General features: G+C 38.0%; 1 protein-coding gene and 1 long non-coding RNA gene across 10 annotated transcripts in view; one reads left to right on the forward strand and one right to left on the reverse strand.

Annotated features, from left to right (window-relative positions):
- The window catches only part of REV3L (REV3 like, DNA directed polymerase zeta catalytic subunit), a 174,642-nt gene extending 158,694 nt beyond the window's left edge, over positions 1-15,948 (reverse strand). For 4 of the 5 annotated variants that reach the window (XR_009263208.1, XM_058734981.1, XM_058734983.1 and 1 more), the window contains exon 1: positions 15,678-15,948. Coding sequence is in view for 3 of the 5 variants with exons in the window: in XM_058734981.1 (XP_058590964.1) it covers positions 15,678-15,816 (139 nt within the window). In the remaining 2 variants the exon portion in view is untranslated. Of the gene's footprint in view, positions 1-6,132; positions 6,261-7,859; positions 8,743-15,677 lie in introns of those variants that run through there. The other variant, XM_058734982.1, reaches the window with a different exon arrangement.
- A 524-nt stretch (positions 15,949-16,472) lies between these two features.
- The window catches only part of LOC131514697 (uncharacterized), a 114,935-nt gene continuing 112,428 nt past the window's right edge, over positions 16,473-18,979 (forward strand). For 4 of the 5 annotated variants that reach the window (XR_009263212.1, XR_009263210.1, XR_009263209.1 and 1 more), the window contains exon 1: positions 16,473-16,636. This is a non-coding gene — a long non-coding RNA (uncharacterized LOC131514697). The remainder of the gene's footprint in view (positions 16,637-18,979) is intronic. The other variant, XR_009263211.1, reaches the window with a different exon arrangement.

Raw genomic sequence — 18,979 nt, forward strand, 5'->3', positions numbered from 1 at the left:
CAAGAATATCTTCCGAAAAATAGTACCTGAAAACATACTCATGGCAACCAAAGGAAAAAAGTCTAAATTGGAACTCAAGAATGAGTATAAGTGGTATGGTATAAATAGATGAGTGGTGGTACTCCATACCAAGTTAGTATGTAGAGTTGAGTCTAAGTTGTTCTACTGAAATTTAATACATAAGCTAAAATTTTTTTTGAAAAAGAAGATACACAATCTAAAATATTCAACATTTATAAGTTAGTCTTAAATATTAACTTGGGAAGCTAACAATGTAAAAAAGCTAAATTCCCTGTGTTACATAAAAGAAAAAATATTTTTGAGTTGTTCTTAAATTATATAGTTACAACTACATTTCTGTACTTATGCTTTTAAGATGATTTTTGTATTTTTTTAAATAAAACATAAAACAATCTATCCTGAAAAAAGCCAAAAGTAAAACAAAATTAATAAAATGTACAAAATTATAGGAGTAAAAATCAAAAATATCAATAACAACAAATTTTTAATGTTTAAAGCCTTTCTATTGGAAAAATCCTCAGATGGGGTTAAAAAATGAAACGACATAAAAAAAGATTAGAAATAGTGATAGACAATGATACTATCATGGAAATAGTAAAACTAAAAGGAAACAGGAATAACAATTTTGATGTTGGAGAAAAAGTAGGATTCAAGAAGAAAAGAATTAAAGTGTCTCTGTAAACTGAGACAACAATGTTTACAAAGCTATTCAAATACAGTGTATGAACTAGCTGTTTGTTATTGGTCTGGGACAAGAAAAGTTTAAAACTTGAAAGTAAGCATGTAGAAACTCTTAGTGCAACCGGACAGGGGAATTGCATACCTGTTTAATATAATGCTAAAAAAGGAAGCTTGTATTTTGCTTGGTTTTTCTTCCTTGTTTCATTTTTCTAGTAATTCACTTCTAATGTATTTTAAAGTACATTTTCTAATGTATTAGAAAAAAATTTGATTCTTTGCTACAGTTTGAAAGCACTGCCATAAAAGACCCATTAGTTGTGAAGTTTTATGTGCCAAATAATTCAACATCAAAATATACAAAATATACAAAGTTAAAACAATTAGAGATGTCAGGCAAAAATGAAGAACAAAATGAAGTGAGAAGCAATTTCATTCCATGATGTAATTACGTACAAATATAAGTATACAGAGGATGAAAACATATCATGAAATGTTATATATATATTTTTAGGAAGTCGTCCATTAGAAGATGTCCCATCAACTTAATATTAACTTTTCAGAATGGAAAATTACTGTGTTAAATGTATACACTGCAAGATGTATTACAACCTCAGAAATACCTAAATTTCTTTTAATCAAGGAATTATATGTTCACAATTTGGTATCAAATAAAGGGACAACTGTTTTTATTGAAGTATAGCTGACATACAATATTATACTAGTTTCAGGTATAAAACCATGATTCAACAATTATATTCATTATGAAATGCTCACTATGATTTAATTACAGTTACCATCTGGAAAACCTTGTAATTGTCAAAGAAACATTTATAACGATACTGATGATATAACAGACCTTAAAGAACATTTCAACAACTTTGAAAAATTAAAAACTAATGCGTGGCAAAAACTAGTTTTCTACCATTTCCCACTATAAGTCACTTAGGATTCTCTGTTTTTGTATCCTGCTGGGTAAAATTATGTATGAAGAAAAGGTTTGACAACTTTAAAAACTTTTGAAAACTACATTAAATGACTCAAGACACATTCATGTCTACAGCCTTGCAGTTTTCTAATCCCCTTTTATACAGAAGTCAAGGGGAAAAGTCCAAGTATTTCACAATGTCAGATGCCACACAGGAGATCATAGATGCGTCTGCTACCCTCTTCCTACCTCCCTACAGTCTGATTACAAATGACACTGTTTAGATAGTGGGCAGCATTACTACTTTCTCAAAAAAGGTCAGAGTCTGTTGTCTTTCCTCTATTTGGCCCACCGGGCAAAGGCTAGTCTAATCTAGCCACTCTAATACAGCTACATGGTTGATTAGGTAAAGGCTGGCTAAATAGGTAAAGAGTTATATATGAGTCAGAGCATTGCCTGAACCGCTGTTATTTATGCATGTGTGCACATTACACACACACACACACACACACACACACACACACACACACACTGAACAAGACTCAAAGCAGTATTATTAACAAGTTATTCTAAGTAACACAAATTTTCTCCACCTATGCTACACAGTCTAATCATCTAAAAATAGCCCCAAAAGGAGTGGTCTCACAATAGACCCAAACTTAGAAAGAAACAAATCAAAATTAAGATCCTTTTGAAACTGTTCATTTTAAGTTGAGTCATAACATTTTAAAAAGTAAGTTCTTTAAAGAAGAAGTGATAAAGTCAGGATCTTTTTCTTCCCTTCCCATGCCTAATGTTTTAAAACTAATTTCAACTAAATGTGATCTAAAGCCTCATGTAAGATATAAAAAGTTCTTTATAAAATGAAAAAATTATTTAAATAAAATGTATTTACCGTAAGAATAAACTGGGAAAAAATATCAGAAAGTCCATTCACAAAGACCAATTTTCCTATTACATGATAAGCTCCTAGAAATCAATAAACAAAAGACCAAAACTCAAAAACAGAAAGTAGATAAAAAATAAACACGTAGTACACCAAAAAGGAAATACAAATGGCTCTCAGGCATATGGAAAGACACTCGATCTCACTCATAATAAAAGAAATGCAAATTAAAACTACACTGAGATCCATGTTTTTATCTATTAGATTGGCAAAGATCAAAACACTTGAGAACATAATCTTGGTAAGGGGATGGAAGAAGTCTCATATTGCTGGTGGGAGTACAGATCAAAACAATCTCTGAGTTACACTTATTCTTCTCTTGAAGATATTCTTGTAAGACATTTAAAAAATTTACTACACAAGATATATTTTGCCTAGTGTAGGCTGTTGGTCGTTTTCAAAAAATGGTTATAATTGCCTGCTTTTATAGAATTCTGTTCATATAATGAAGCAGAAAGGTAGGCAAGTTTTAAAAACTTGGATGATTGGGGCACCTGGGTAGTTCGGTCGGTTAAGTGTCCAATTTCAGCTTGGGTCATGATCTCACAGTTCATGGGTTCAAGCCCCTCATCAGGTTCTGCGCTGACAGTGTGGAGCCTCTTTGCATCTCTCTCTCTCTCTCTCTCTCTCTCTCTCTCTCTCTCTCTCCCTCTCTCTCTGTCCCTCCCCCACTCATGCTTTCTCTCTCTCAAAATTAACTTTAAAAAAATAAAAAGAAACCTGGATGATGATCACAGTGGTCTTGCTCCATCTACTGCTCACCTGATACCTTACTGTGCATTTAGTGGGTGCTCAGAGTAAGTATTTGTTGGGTAAACGGGACCAGGAATGATGCTGAGGGGTGATGAGAATGGAATAAAACAACTAAGAACAAGGAATTAGCTAGATTTATCAGAATTGTTGAATAAATTTTTAAACACTATACTCTTTCAAGAAGAGCAGGACACTGTCACACTGACAAACGTTTCCTGAAAAATGAGTCAGCCAGCAACAGTGATATAGTAGATTATTGGAATAGTGGCCCCCTAATGAGTCACACTCTTAGGAAACCCCTTCCACACGGACTCAGCTTGGCCATGTGATGTGCTTTGTGGCCCATGGGACAAGATAAAATATACGGGGCTTGCCTTTACTTGCTGCTTCTGTAAACCCTACTACTGCCTCCAGGTGAAGGCTAGCCTATTGGAGACACATGGCCTTCCATCCTAGTCTACAGCTAGCACCAATATCCACACATGTAAGCGAAGCCATCCTAGACCAACCAGCATCCAGCTGAACTCTCAGCCGACTGCGCCACATAAGCAGCCCAGCCAGCAGCAGGAAAACTGCGTAACTGAGCCCATCCCAGAATCATAGGTCAACAAAAGGCTTGCTTTATACCACTATGTTTTGGGGAGGTTTATTACGCAAAAACTCACACAAGTGGAGAGGGCAGTCGGATTGGCGATTAAGGAAAATTTATGTTTTACCTGTTTCTGTTTGTTAAATTTCACGACGAGAATATATTCATACATTACTTGTTTAATCAAACTAAACTTACAAAGATATTTTGTATCAGACTGATAACAAAAGTCCCACTAACACCTTATAAAAACATACACATAAAACAAAACAATCCAGTCCAAATAGGAACATGAGTTTGAGAAGAGACATTAATATTGCTCAGGAGAAAAAAGGGTCAGTATAGAATAGCAGGGTATACTATCATACACACGCAAAAAAGTGAATAAGAATATATTCATGGTCACTGTCATGTCTCAATAATGGTTATCATCAAATTCCACAGTGCTAGGACACATACATTTCATAATTTGCTTCTTTGTTCCTTCTGTTTAGGCTAATACACGTTCCCTCATTTTAATCCCATGCTATGAGGTAAATATGTGAATAACTTTAGGCAAAAGTTAATTAACCTCTCCAAGCCTCATTTCCTCAACTTTAAAATGGGGATAATAGTACTCACTTTATAGAGTTGTTGTACAGATTAAAACAATTTAGCATTGGGCATATAGTAAGGGGTCAATTAATGGCCTATAACCTCTGTCAGTAAAATGATGTAAAAGTAATGTCTCTTGACCAACCTGGCTTCTATTTTTTTTTTTAATTATTTTTTTTATTTTTATTTGAAAGAGAGTATGAGCAGGGCAGGGGCAGAGAGAGAGAGGGAGACAGAGGATCTGAAGCAGGCTCTGCATGGACAGCCAGAGAGTCTGATGCAAGGCTCAAACTCATAAACAGGGGAGATCACAACCTGAGCCAAAGTCGATGCTTAACTGACTGAGCAACCCAAGTGCCCCTTCCTGGCTTCTACTGTAAAATCATTAAGCATCATCAAACAAACTGTGATTCATTAAAATTAACTTGAAAATCTTTCTAATGACTTCATGAAAAATTTAAAAGACAACATTATTAAAACAAAACTAAACAAAACCTGGGAATACGTATAAAAAAAATTTTGGTGAAGAAATTCAAACTCTAGGCAATAATGAATTACTTCATTTGGTCCACATTCCACAATCCTACATAGGTTTAAATACCAAAGGCTTCTTGTGTCTTATGAATTCACAAAAGGCAAAAATAAGAGATGAATAAATTCTATTGCCACCTTTGTGATCTCTGGAACACACACTTTCAATTCATTCTACCATCATTTTTAAAAAAGAAGGCATTACTGAAGGCTTTGGAAAATAAGGCTCTTTCACAAGAAATAAACTTAACCTAATTTGTAGCATTGGAAAATCATAGTTACTCCTTGGATCAATGGCTTAACATTGCCCTTTTTCAAGGCAAGATCAGGCCTGGACACTTTTCTATCTCTATATATACATCAAGAGTTAAAAGAGAAAAATCAGGCCTAGTAGGTTAAAAAAAAAAGTCAATTTTTAAAAAAAGTACTGTAAACAGGTAATTATCTAGCCTGAAGATATATGAGTCAGTGACCAACTGCAAAAAGCTTTATTCCACAATGTGCAGGTATTCTAGTTTGCCCTATTGTGAGAAAGGAATGCTACAAATATTCCATTTTTAAATTATTTTAAAGAGAGCTTATTACATATGAAGTAATGTGGCAGATTCTGGAATTAGAAGGGCAAAGAAAATAACATATTACTATTATGCCACACATTTGATGATTATTGTATTTAATCATAATAATCCAATGAGGTAAAAATTATTAAAACTCATCTTACAGAGGAGGAAATTAAGGCTCATAGAAGTAAAGTAACTTGCTGAGGGTCTCTGAACAGAAGGCAGTGTAGGGGGTACAAGGACGGGGAGGGGGCAGGGAGGCACACAAGGGTAGTGCCATGTGACTATCCCTACAGACAAACACAACACTCAGTGTAGGAAGTCCTTTATCAGCAATGTGAAAGGGGGCTAAGACTACGGGAAACCAAAGAGATAACCTTTTGGGAATGGGCAAAGGAGTCACAAAAGGCTTTAAAAGAGGTTAATATTTTAATTGTTACTTTAAGGATGAGTAGGATTTACCAACTTCCATGCCAAGGCTCACCCCCAACCCCCCTCATCCCCAATATATTAACCAAAATAAATTACTTACTTGAAATTGAGAAAAACAATTTTGAGAGAAATCTTCCTCAGATATATTATTCCATAGTTTTAAAACAAATAATATGATGACAGTTTAATTTTTAGGTTGCTTTTATGTGGCTTGTCTTGGTTTTTATTCTGAAATGAAATTTAGATTAGTCATTTTCTTGTTCTGAGAAACTAGGAGTATGCCAACATGTTTTAACTTCACATTTTTTCACATATCAACATGTATTCTTACTCACAAAAATCTTTCATTTCACCATCTCAAACAAAACCTAATTTAATATATAAATTGCTTTGAAGTGTAAATATATGCAAAATAAAATATTTCTTTTAATTATAATTAAACTTCCTTGGTAATCGTAATAAATGGAAGAAAAATAGAAAACTCTCGTTATATTGTTATATATTACACAAGCATTTTGAGGTAACACGCTTTCTTTCATTATTGAATCGTTTATATAGTAAATGCTCTCTCAACCCAAAGAAAATTAAATAACTACCCCCAAGGAAATGGACCTCAAATTCTTAGTATTTCCCACAACTATCATCTAAAAAGAAAATAGAATTGGACCAAAAAAACAAAAACAAAAACCCTAACATTTACAATGACAATTACTACCCATTTTTCTCAGAATTTACTGTGCTAGGCATATATTCAATTTCTGCTGCAGAAAACAGTCCAGTTTGCCAATACTAATTAACAAAATATTTTTCATTGAAAAAATATTTAAAAAGTTAGACAACTGGAAGAAATATAGACGATCATGTGAAAAAACTTAAAAGAAATGACAAAAAAAAAAAAAAACCCAAAAAGCAACAAAAATAAAAACCACACCTGCACACCAAAAGGTTAAATAGACTGTTATTAAGAGGGTTTGATTTTTACTTATGACTTGTTTTGATCTCAAAAATGTATTTACTTTATGTTTTAACAGTGGAGTTTTGTTTTAATTGCCTAAGACACCTACTCCTCCTTCCCTATCTGTATCTTACCTGGAAACTATTAATTAACACATTTTACCCAAAGTTTACTGTACCTTAACATTCATTATTTCCTCTCTTATTTAGTATCACTGTGGCGTTGAAATGGCAGCCAGGTACCAACGTAACATACAATATACCATATCCCATATCTTACTAAGTTGCTAAGTATTTCTTTGAAATGTCTAGGGTTAATGACAACACCCTTTGAAGTCTACTTAACCCCAACCTCCTTAAACCTGAATCAATTTTCATTCATTTTTTTATTGAACAAATTCTAATCCAATCAAAAACAAGGTGAGAGAAAATTAAAGCACCAGAGGAACTTGAAAGGTCTCCTGATACATTCTCTTTTTCTTTGGAAAACTATATACACATACGTCTAGTATCAATTTTTGTTTATTTTGTCCTAAATTCCTCTTACTATACTCTAGCCTTTACTATATATTTTTTAAAGAAGATAGCTACAGTCATCACAAAACAAATCCCACTATAACCTATCTACAGGAAGATTCTAAGCACTATTGGACACTGTAGGCCCTTAAAGATTTCTAAACTGTGCACATGTGGGTCTTCTCATAATTCCTCTAAGGTACAGTATGTTCGCCTTTCAATTACCATCAATGCCTTTCTCTAATTTCCCCTTAGATTTGGGGAGCCAGTGAGAGCTGAGAGTCAAGATTCCCAGTTTTCAGACCTAGCCCACACAAGCAACTATTGGACACTGGACAGATCTCTGAGCTTACCTACCTAGATTCCAGTTTTCTTTATATAAAATGAGAAGATTTGACCAGAACTGTGTTTCCCAATCTTTTTCACATTGTAAATAATATTTGTTCGGCACACAGACCAACAGAAGAGCATTTGGAGGCATCAACACGGTATTTTGTGAAAAAATTATCACATTTCCTTTACATAATTATAGAAGAAAATTAAAATTTAAATGAGGTTTGTAGTAATATGAATTAATTTCAAATCCAACCTTTTTCACATCAAGAACAATATTTCAAAATAACAATGGTGTTTATTTTTGCAGAATATACATGCACTATTAGCAGTCATCTTGCAGCAAGCTAAATGACACATCAGATGCACATGACTAGGAAATCCAACACAGGTGAATACAGAAAGAAATTCAGGCCTAGAGCTGGGCTTCCCAGGGCAACCAACATCCCTGCTACCCTCTGCTCTCATTGACAGCGGACTACATCTTGTGCTGTGTGACATGCTCATCAGGCACCAGGAATATAAACTCCAATAGTAGCTCCATGATCCCTTCTCCACAAGAGGCAGTTGCATACTCTGTAGTTAGCTGAAGTAGATTCCAAATAATAAAGCACCTCCTCTAATGCGTTGAAAATATCAAAAGGAGCAGTAACTGCGGGTTGTTGCTCATCGAGTTATCTGCTCAAAGGAACCCCACAGTCTTCCTTCAGATCCCACTCCACTAGGGCCACCCTCCAGTGAGCCACATAACATCAATGAGAAGCACTGGATTAGAAGACCTCTAGCAAAATCTAAAATTAAACAGTATTGGAGTAATCATTTGATAACTGTTTACAACTATTAGACTTTTGTTTTTGTTCTTCCTTACCAATTCCTGGAAACACAACATAATTTTAAAAACTAAAATTGAAGAGGTATTACATGCACATGGTAAAAAATATTCCAAAATTACAGTCTCCCACCGTTGTCCTCTAGACTACCAGTTCCCCTCACTGCAGACAACCACTGTTACCAAATTCTCATGCATCCTTTGACACACACACAGACACATACACACAAACACCCCTATATTTTATATATATATATATATATATTTTTTAAACTACACAAATAGCAACATACTAAACATGGAGTCTCCTGTCTTGCTTTTTTTCCTCTTAATATAACTTAGACATGGCACCATAGCCGAATACATAGTATTGCCTCATTACATTAAAGGCTGCCTACTATTCCATTGAAAAGATACACCATTATTTACTTAACCACTCCCCTACTGACTTATGTGTAGGTTGTTTCCAATTTTTTGCAATGACAAACAATGCTGCCACAAATATTTTTATATGTTCATTTAACACATATGTAAAATATTTGAGGATGAAATCCTTAAATGAAATTGCTAAATCAAAATATACTTGTATTAAAATGATGTCCACATTGCTTTCCATAGAAAATGAACATTTTATATCCCCACCAGCAATATGAGAATGCCCATTTCCCCTTCCTCTCAACCTCCCCAAGTTATATTATGTAATCAATTATTCCTAATTTGATAGGTGGTAAATAATATGTTGTAGTTTTAACTTATATCTTCTTTATAAATAAAATTGCACATCTTTTCATATGAATTCTCTTTGCTCATTTTTTCTACTGAGTTATTTTCTAGAAGCTGTTTATGTATCAAGAGGAAAGGACTCCTTTGTGAAAAGTATACAAATAAGTTATTACTAATCTGTTTCTCTTTAACTTTATGATTTTTTTTCTCTGTATAGAATTTCACTTATGTTGTAAAAGTGAGCAATCTGGCTTCAGTTCTGTTTTATACTTTGAAAGGTCTTCGCCATTCCTAGATTACATTACAAATAATTATCCTATGTTGTTTTGTTTCGTTTTCACATTTAAATCTTCTGTCTCACCTGGAAGCCAACTTTCTATTTTTCTAGATGATTAACTGGCTATCTCAACACTGTTTATTAAATAACTCTTTTCCATACTAATAGGTAAGGGTAGCATACATTTTGATACCGTAAGTTCTTATTTATGTTTAAGTCAGTTTCTGGCCTCCACTCTTCCACTGCTGCCATGTGCCAAAACTGCATTACTTTTCAAAACATTTTAAAATTAAAATCAATTTACATATAAATGGTAAAATTAAAAAGCCAGAATTTATTGGCTTTTTTAATGTAAGAATCATTTTGCAGTTCCTAAACTGAATTTATACAATAAAGTTCCATACTATCATTATGCAATCAATCATGCATTGTGGTTGATACTTTTTTTGGAGCCCAATATGAACTTCAAGTCTTTCTTGCTATATTTATGTACCATACCTAAAAAGCCAGTTTTTCCTTAAGTTTGTACATAGTTTTTTCCCAAATTATAAAATCAATACATAGTCTCTGTAGACAATCTAAAAAATTCAAAACACATCTCCCAGAGATAACCAACCTTTATATTTTGGTGTATTTTTTTCTGGATTTTAATAAATGACTATTTTGCAAGCTGATTTTTTTCACATAATATACTAACAGCATTATCCCATATTACTCTATATTCTTCTAAAATATCATTTTAATGACATAAGTTCTACTATATGAATGTGCCCAATTTATATAACCATTTCCCAATTGTTGAATATTTGAGGTTGTGCCCTGTGATAACTATCATCTATTGATTAATTCTTGCAAAAATACTTGAGTTTCAAGCACTGTGGTAAGTACTGATTGTATAACAGTGTGCAAAAAATGAACACATTACCAGCATTTATGGAGGTTACTGGGGAAAACAGACATTAATCTCCAACATATATAAAATTACAACTATAGCAAGTGTTATGAAGGAGAGTTTATGGAATTCTGAGAGTCTATGATAGGGAAGGCTTCCCTGAGGAAAGGTAAATCAGAGTTTAGGTGAAGGAAAAGGAAAAACATTCTAGGCAGAGGGAACAGCAGGTACAAAGGCCTCATTGTGGAAGGGAGCATGGCAAGAATAAGGGACTGAAATAAGGCCAATATGGCTGGAACACAAAGAGCAAGGCAAGAAGAACATGGCTCAAGCCATGGCTGGATAGAAAGGTAGGGGCCAGACTATGCAAGACCTTGTAAGACGTGTAGACGCCACCACATAAGACATGTAGCTTTGTCCTTATCCTAAATGCAATGGAAAGCTACTGAAGCATACCAAGTAGTAGGGTGATATAATCAGGTTTGCATTTCGAAAAGATCCCTCTGATTACAGTGTAGAAAACAGATTAGAAGGGAACAGAGTGGACTGGGTGTAGGCCAAGATTAGGAGGCTACTGTTGTAAATGCATCCAAAAATGCTAGTAGTTTAGACTAAGGTGGTGATGGATAATGAAAAGAAGTAGATGGATTCAAAAGATAATCAGATTTTGCCAAAAGATTTACATTCATAGATTAAAATCCCTAAAGCTAGAATTATTGGGTCAAAAAACAACATTTCAAGGATTATGATATGCATTGCCAAGCTGCCCTGCCAAGAGCAGTTTACTCATTCGTGAATTACCTTTTATCTGTTCCTCTATCAGAATTTTAAAATTCTTTTGAGATTCCTTTAAAATGACTTAATCCATACTTCCTTCATGAAGCCTTCCCTGACTCCCCTTTTTGCCTGCTAGTTGGTCACTAACATGTTCTCCTTTGAGTCCTTGCTTTCTTACACACATCTGTCATAATCAAACTACATTTGACTTATGCTTACATGTCTATCATTTCTACTATATTGTGAGAGTCTAAAGGATAAAAGTTGTTTAAAATGACCACACCAAAAATAGCTCAATATACGTAGTAAGTTCTCATTAAGTGTTCACTGAATGAACCGAGTATTACCAGATTCTACTGTGTCCAGATTTAAGAGGGACCTCCCTGCTTTAGCCTCTAATTTACTGATTGTGACTTTAAAGCTAATAAAATTTGGTACTCAGGGCTTCAAATGCCTACTAAATAGAGTGACTAATTTTGTTTGTGGAAAATCACTAAATCTCAGCAGTGCTCCTGAAAAAAAACCTTTCTAATAATTGTATCAAATCGGTATTATGTGATCTTAAATTTTTTTAGATGGTCTAAGTGAAAAAAAAATTTTAAAAGGCTGTGAACAAACAAGACTATTATTAGAGAAATTATCTGTAATTTGAGTTGTCGATAAATGCTATAGTTTTCAAAACAGTACTCATCTCAAACTTGATCTGCCACTTCACAAAAAAAGTGAAGGTATTAAGCAACGACATAAACTCATGTATAGCATTTCAGAATAACCAATTTCTTATGTTGAAGAACTTGATTTCATGTTTAACAGCTAGCATCCAGAACAATCTACTAAAATTTTCATTATCTGGAGGAAGACTGGGGTGGGGGGGGGAGTGGCAGAGTTCTGTACAGTAATCTCAAAGACAAGCAGCTCCCTCTATAGTCTGTTTGGCCTACTTTGTTTAATTACTTGCTATGTGAACATCTCACTCTCTTCTATTTACTCCTACTCTGCATCTCAGCAGGGAAGCTTTTTGAGAGGATAATTCTGTTTAACTTGGTGCTGAGAAAACTGAGAGAGCTTTCTAAGCTCAACATGGAGTTATGTCAAGCAACTAAGCAAGAGTTGGGATATGGAAACTCAGATCCACCTGAGTCAGGTCCTCACAATGAAGCCTTAGGATTTCATTTCAAGTGAATTCCCAGAGCAGTTACACCCGTATTCAAATCCAAGTGAAAAAACACTGCCCTGTACTTTAGTTATTTATAACCTTGCTTCTCTCCATTAAAACATATTACCAAAACGTTGTTGTTAACATTGCTCAATACACTGTGACATCAAAACAGTGCTCAAGACATTTTCTCAATGAGTGAAGAAAAGCAGGTTTTTTGCTTTTTGTAAAAATAATTCCATCACTCACTCACATGAAAATTTAAGTGATTCTCTCAGGAATCAACATCCTCAGGGATTAAATCAGTCAGGATTTACCATTCAAATTTGACTATGCCACTTTTTTTTTTTAAATACCTTTTCAAAATTCAGCAACACAAGATACAAGAGCTTTTAAACCTAAGATAGTTAATTTATTTCTTAAATTACTCAAGATATGCCCTCAAAACGCATGACAATCAGAAGTCAACTGGACTGTTTTCTAAAGCAGAAAAACATCTTTTATGCAATAGAAAAACTGAACTAGTAAAAATGTGAGAAATCAATCAGTTCAGAATTTATAATACAAATATGAAATGGCCTCATTATTTGGGAGAAAATTCTACTTTTCAGGGCTCATTTATAAAAAGTAAACTCAGTTTAAAAACAGCTTTTCTCCAAACCAAGATAAAGAATTAAGGACTTCCAAAATTACCTATTATATATAAAAGACTTAAGTTTCTGGTACTTTATATAACGTAGATTTATCATGTGTTACTATTTTTCATTAATTTATAGAATTCATAAACATATTAACATAGTTTATACTTTCAAACGATAAAACGGTCTTCATTAAAAATTCTAGCACTCAGACTTTTATTACTAAGCCAGATTGATCTTTTATGTTAATTATTTTCAAATTTATTTTACTAGGAGAACTGGACTAGTTTTCTTTGGGGAGAGAATTTGGAAGCAGATATTGTACACTTTTTGTTTATGATTAATATTCATTTTACTGGGAGTTTCTAACATGTTAAAAATGCTGGCTTAATTTCTGAAAGCTATAAACTCTAAATGTTTGCCAGTGACTTCAAATTTTTCACCTGTTGAAGAAACACAAAAGTTTTGTTTGTAACTGAACTATATTTACAGCAAACTCAATTTGATACACCTTTAAAAAGTTTCAGTTTCTTTGTATTAAGTTTCTTATCTTTCAATATATGTACAAAAAAGTATTTCATATTCATTTACATTATACATTTCAAAGTATATTTTTTAAAAGTTTTTTTTTTTTTTAAGGGAGCTGGTAATCAATTGTAAGATGTCCAGGAGGGAAGAAATAAATATTTATCACAGAATAGTCCCTGTGTCTATTTTTTTTTATATTAAGAAACACAAAAGTACCTCATCATCATTTCTTGAAGAATGTTTCTCACATTATAGAATTACTGCTAGATCACAGTAGATCTTCACCCATTTCCACAAACAAAAGTTTTCTATAAAACAGCTTGAAAATCACTCAGGGATACATATTTAATGACTTGTGTAGGGGGGAAAAAAACAAAAAAACTATGTGTAGAAATAATCCAAACGATACAAACTTTAATACACAGAGATGCCACAGTATATCCTATTAACGTGTCACTTTACGATTTGGAAATCTGGCTAAACAGAGCTATATCAACGTCACTATCTTATTATTTCTCTGTAGCTGAAGTGAGAACAAATAGTATATTACACTGAAATTCCAATTAGAAACAAAGACAGCACCGATAAACACATAAAAGGGCAGAAAATCTATCCTTCAGAACTCTACTGCCTCTATTTTCCAGCCTCCAAAATTTCAGGTGTTATCCTTTCAACAAATTAACAGCACTCAAATTCCCCATCTTACAAGGGTCCCTATCATCAAAATCGTTTTCGTTATTTTTAAAAAGGAATGCTCTGTCAAATCTCACTAACACCGCTGAAATTTTTAACAAAGAGAATTCACAGTAAAAGATAACTGCTTGAAAATGAGTGCTTGTGTTTGGGAAAGTGTTATTATCTGGGTAGTCCACAGAAACAGTAGTAATAAGAGGAATGGTGATTAGGGCAAGAAGCATCAAGTGGGAAATGCCTTCCAAAATCCCATAGGGCAATAATACATCGCTAGAGGTAAGTGCATCCCTTTCTAGGAAGCAGCTCCGTTATCTCATGCAGACAGTTCAAAGCATGTAGAAAACCAAAACAATTTAAAACCTTGTAAATTTGGCCACTACTTATTTATATTATCATAAGTCCCCAAGAGCTTTTGAGAATGCAGATTCTGTCACTGCTGGTCTCCCCACCCCACTCGTTCATCAAAACAGTTTTCGTTTTAAAGATACGTGCATTTAAAACGCAATACTGCAACTCAGCATAGAGCATTTCTAAATGTTTGTGTTGCTGAGTTCAGCTGTGGTTCATAAGAAATTCACGCCACTGAGTGGGATATTTTACGTTGGGCAACAAACACACATTTCCTACTTCCATGGACCCACGTTTCCCTCAAAGCATTGCACCTGAGGATATTGCCCTGTCCCCAGACTCTGAGGCTTAAACTCTAAGGAGTCACGACCTGCACTCACAGCAGAACCACATGGTCACTTCAATGAGAAAGATTATTTGGCCCCAGGCGCCACTCTTCAGCCCACGGCACCTCCGGAAGGGGCAGAGGAGAGCGCAGGCGAGAAGCGAGGAGGAGAGGCCGACCACAGAGAGCTGACACTTCCTCACTCCTCTTAAAGCCATTTCCAGAAAGGGCACTTGGGAGACGCAGGGGGCTGTCCGCAGTCCCACCAGCGACCGACCTCTGAGCGCAGCCCTGTGAACCCGTTCACGGAGGACATGGCGCGGCCACCTGGCCCATCCTGCAGGGCCAGAACGCTGTTCGCGGGCGCTCGCTCCCCCCTGCCCGAGACCCCCGAGTGCGGATCCGGCCCCCGGCCGCCGCACGCAGTGTAAACACTCGGCACTCAGCGCCCGCCGCCTCCCCGCCGGGGGAGGAGGGGGCGCAGCGCTCGCGCGGACCCACATTTCTGCGCCTCTTGTCACGCACCGGGGGAAAGGCGAGGAGGGCGGAGGGGAGGGAAGAGGCGGCAGCGATGCACCGAGAGCCGGCGGTGTGCGCGGCGGGGAGGGCAGCCCGGGCGCCCCGCTGGCTCCCGCCCGCGCCCCGCGCCCGCTTACCTGCCGGGGTCGCTCCGAAGACTCGCACCACGGGCACCTTCTTGACAGGGGCCTGGGTGAGGGGGGATTGGCAGATATCCAGCCCCTGCAGCGGGCTGGCCATGTAGTAGTCGGCAGTCACTATCCTCACTGAAAACATGTTCGCCGCCGCCGCCACCGCCTTCTCTTCACGAGCGATCTGGCAGCGGCAGCAGCAGCGGCGGCGGCGGCGGCGGCTTCTTCCGCAGCGACGGCCCCACAGCAGCGGCGGCGGCGCCCCCTCCCCTCCTCGGCTCGGCCCCCTCCCCTCACACACAGACACCGGGAGCAGCGGCGGCGGGCCGGGCGGTGTTGGCACTGCTGCCGCCGCCTCCTCAGGAGCACCTGGCGAGGGGCAGCAGGAGAGAAGCCCTGGCGCTATCGTCGGTGCTGGTGCTGCCGCCACTGCCGCCGCCGCCGGGAATCACACGGGCTCCTCGGTCCCAGGCTGCAGCTCTTGTTGCCATGATGATGATGTCACGGACGCAACCACTGGGGGAGGGGAGATGGGGTTGTGTGTGTGGCGAAGGGAGGGCGGTGAGTAGTTGGGGGAGGGGACGCGGCGGGAAAGGGAGGGAGCAGGGCGGGCGCCCGAGCGGGACACCCAGGCGGGGGCCGAGAAGGTGTTTTCTCCCCCGCCCCCAGGCTCGCAACGAGGGAGGAGGCCGATGGAAAGCGGGACTAGCGCCTGGCGCGGGGAATCGATGACTCGGCCGGTGGGCACGGCCACCTGGGCGGGGGCAGCAGGGGGGGGTGCGGCGGAGCGCCGATGTCATGGATGGGCTCGTAGGGGCTTGCGGGAGGGGGCCGCCAGTGTTCGGGGCCGTTTCGGTGGCTAGGCGGGATTGGCCGGAGCTGCGGTGCTCACGCTCGCCTCGCCGACCGCCATTTCATATCCTGCGAAGGAGGCGGGGGCAGCCGCGGAGACGGCTTTTCACAAGGTAAGAAAACCCGCCCGCGGGAGGAGGGAAGCGAGGCGCAGATCTCGTGCCGCCGCGGCCTCGCGGGAGGGCGGGCGGCGGAACGGGCGGGGCCGGGCGCGGACGCAGCCGGCCCTTCTCAGGTAACGCCGCGGCTCCGCGCGTGGCCCGGGGGCGGCGCGAGGGGCGGGGGCGCGCGAGCGCGGGCTTCGGCCTATAAAAGGGCCGCCCGGACGCTCCCTCCCGATCGTGCGGCTCGAGCCGCCGCACCCCCTCCCTTTGCGTTGTGCTGCAGTGTCTGCGCCTGGCCACCTAAAAGGGTTTGTTCACGCTCGGCTCTGCTCAGCTTTGCCAGGGGTTGGCAGATCCCGTGCACAGGGGTTTCCCACCACGGTGTTCTTCTTCCGCCTCTGCCCTTCCGCCCTAATAATATTCTTCCTCGGTTTCTTACTCGGCCCCGCAGGCTGCGTCCCGCGCGCGCGTTGTACATGTACGGACTTGTCAGTACTGGGTGACCTCCCTTCCCTTCTCCCTCCCCCGGCGGAATCCAGAATTAAGAGCCTTTCAGAGAAATATTCGGCCAAAGAAAAAGGCCCGTGAAAGTCATCGCGTTAGATATGGACACCCAGTGTTACTCACTGATTATGGGAGGTTTTATCATGCAAAGGCATAAAAGCAAACGGGGGAGGGGGGTGGGGTGGGGAGGGGAAGGACTGTTAAACAAAACAACTTTATCCAAAAAGAGGTTGGGAGATGGGGTGCAGTTGTGAAATCGAAAAAAAAAGGGGTACTAACAGAAGGAGTTGGGTTGGCCATTATATTGGAATCGATAGGTTTTTGTCTGACTTGGTCACTAATACTGGGTGTGACCTTGGACAAATAATTTAGTTTCTTGGAACCTTAGTTTTCTCCTCCCTGGAACGAGAGTTTTACTTAAATCCAGAACGGTTTAGGTGAACCTTATCAAAACGGTTTAAGCAGGAGAGAGAAACCATGGTTTTAAGTTCGAAGTATGGCAGTGAATAAAGGACTTTTGACAGTCATTTTCAGTCTGCCCTAATTAGAGATCATGCATCCACTCTTATGTATTATACTGGTGTATTTTAATGGTTAGTAGTTTGCCATGTATTTTAAGTGGTGTAAGAGATCCTCGTTTGGAACCATTGTGTCTCTTCAAATGGGAAATCAAAAGGCTCAAAGGGACAGATCACTGGTAAGAAGCTGTCTATAAATTCCATGACATATAATGCTAGTAAGAATTTATACTCAAAGAGATTTGAGACTGATTAGGACAGTAAATTAACCTGCAGTTTTCAACCTCAGAGCATGATTATAATAACATAGGTAGCAAGATTTCTAATATACAGGAAATTACCTAATAATTTTAAGAGGCAAATCTCTTAAATTGGTTTAAGTTTTAGGAGGCTATGGAAGTGATTTAAAAATAGCACTACCATGCTAAAATGCATTTTCTGGTAAAATAGCTACTCTTGTACAACCTGAATGTCAGAGGCACCATTCTTAGTATTCTGGGCTCTTGAGTGTTCTTTAGAATTTAATATTTTGGCCTTTACAAAGTCACATTTTTAGGATGAGGCCTGGAAATCTGTATTAGCAACCTCCTCACCCACCACTCATGATTCTAAAGTAATATAAAACTGAGAGTCCCTGTACTATATTTTAATCCAAGTACATCATAACATTTAAGTTATACTATTCCTAGCTAGAAAAAAGTAAAAGCATAGAATTCATGGATTAGCTATTTCTAGAAAAGGGTTTATTTCCCCCTACCTCTTGAATCAACATCATTGACTTTAAGAAAAGATAATTGCAACCACAATTCTAATCCTTCTAAAGTGCCAAGGGAAGAGAAGAATGTTCACTTTGAAGAAAAACATTTGTGGCATGAAATCAGGATATTTTGTCCATTGCATGTAACTGAGTTTAAGTTGTTGTTCAAATTGAAAACTTGACAATACTTCCCTAATTAATCATTATCAAATGTGTTTTATAAATACAGTCTCCTGACATAAAGAGTTCTGGAATTTTGAGTTAGGAAATGAAAATTTTAAATCATTTACTAGCTAAATGAGTTTGGAAAGATCACTTTATTTTTTGGAGTTTGTTTCCTCATCTATGAAATGGATAGTAATTCCTGTTTTCTCAGGGATGGTATAGGTGCAAATGAGATAACCTATGAAAGTATCATTGTAAACTGTTGACATCCAGAAATTTAACTCATCTAAAAGGAGTAAATAAAATCATATGGCATTGTCTTATGTGCACATAATAAGGGAAATGCCAAAATTGAACTCTCTCTATTCTTAAAGTTATTTTTGTTGTTGTTGTTATTGTTGAGTGGCT

The sequence above is a fragment of the Neofelis nebulosa genome, chromosome 6 (assembly GCF_028018385.1).
Source record: "Neofelis nebulosa isolate mNeoNeb1 chromosome 6, mNeoNeb1.pri, whole genome shotgun sequence".
Taxonomy (NCBI): Eukaryota; Metazoa; Chordata; class Mammalia; order Carnivora; family Felidae; genus Neofelis; species Neofelis nebulosa.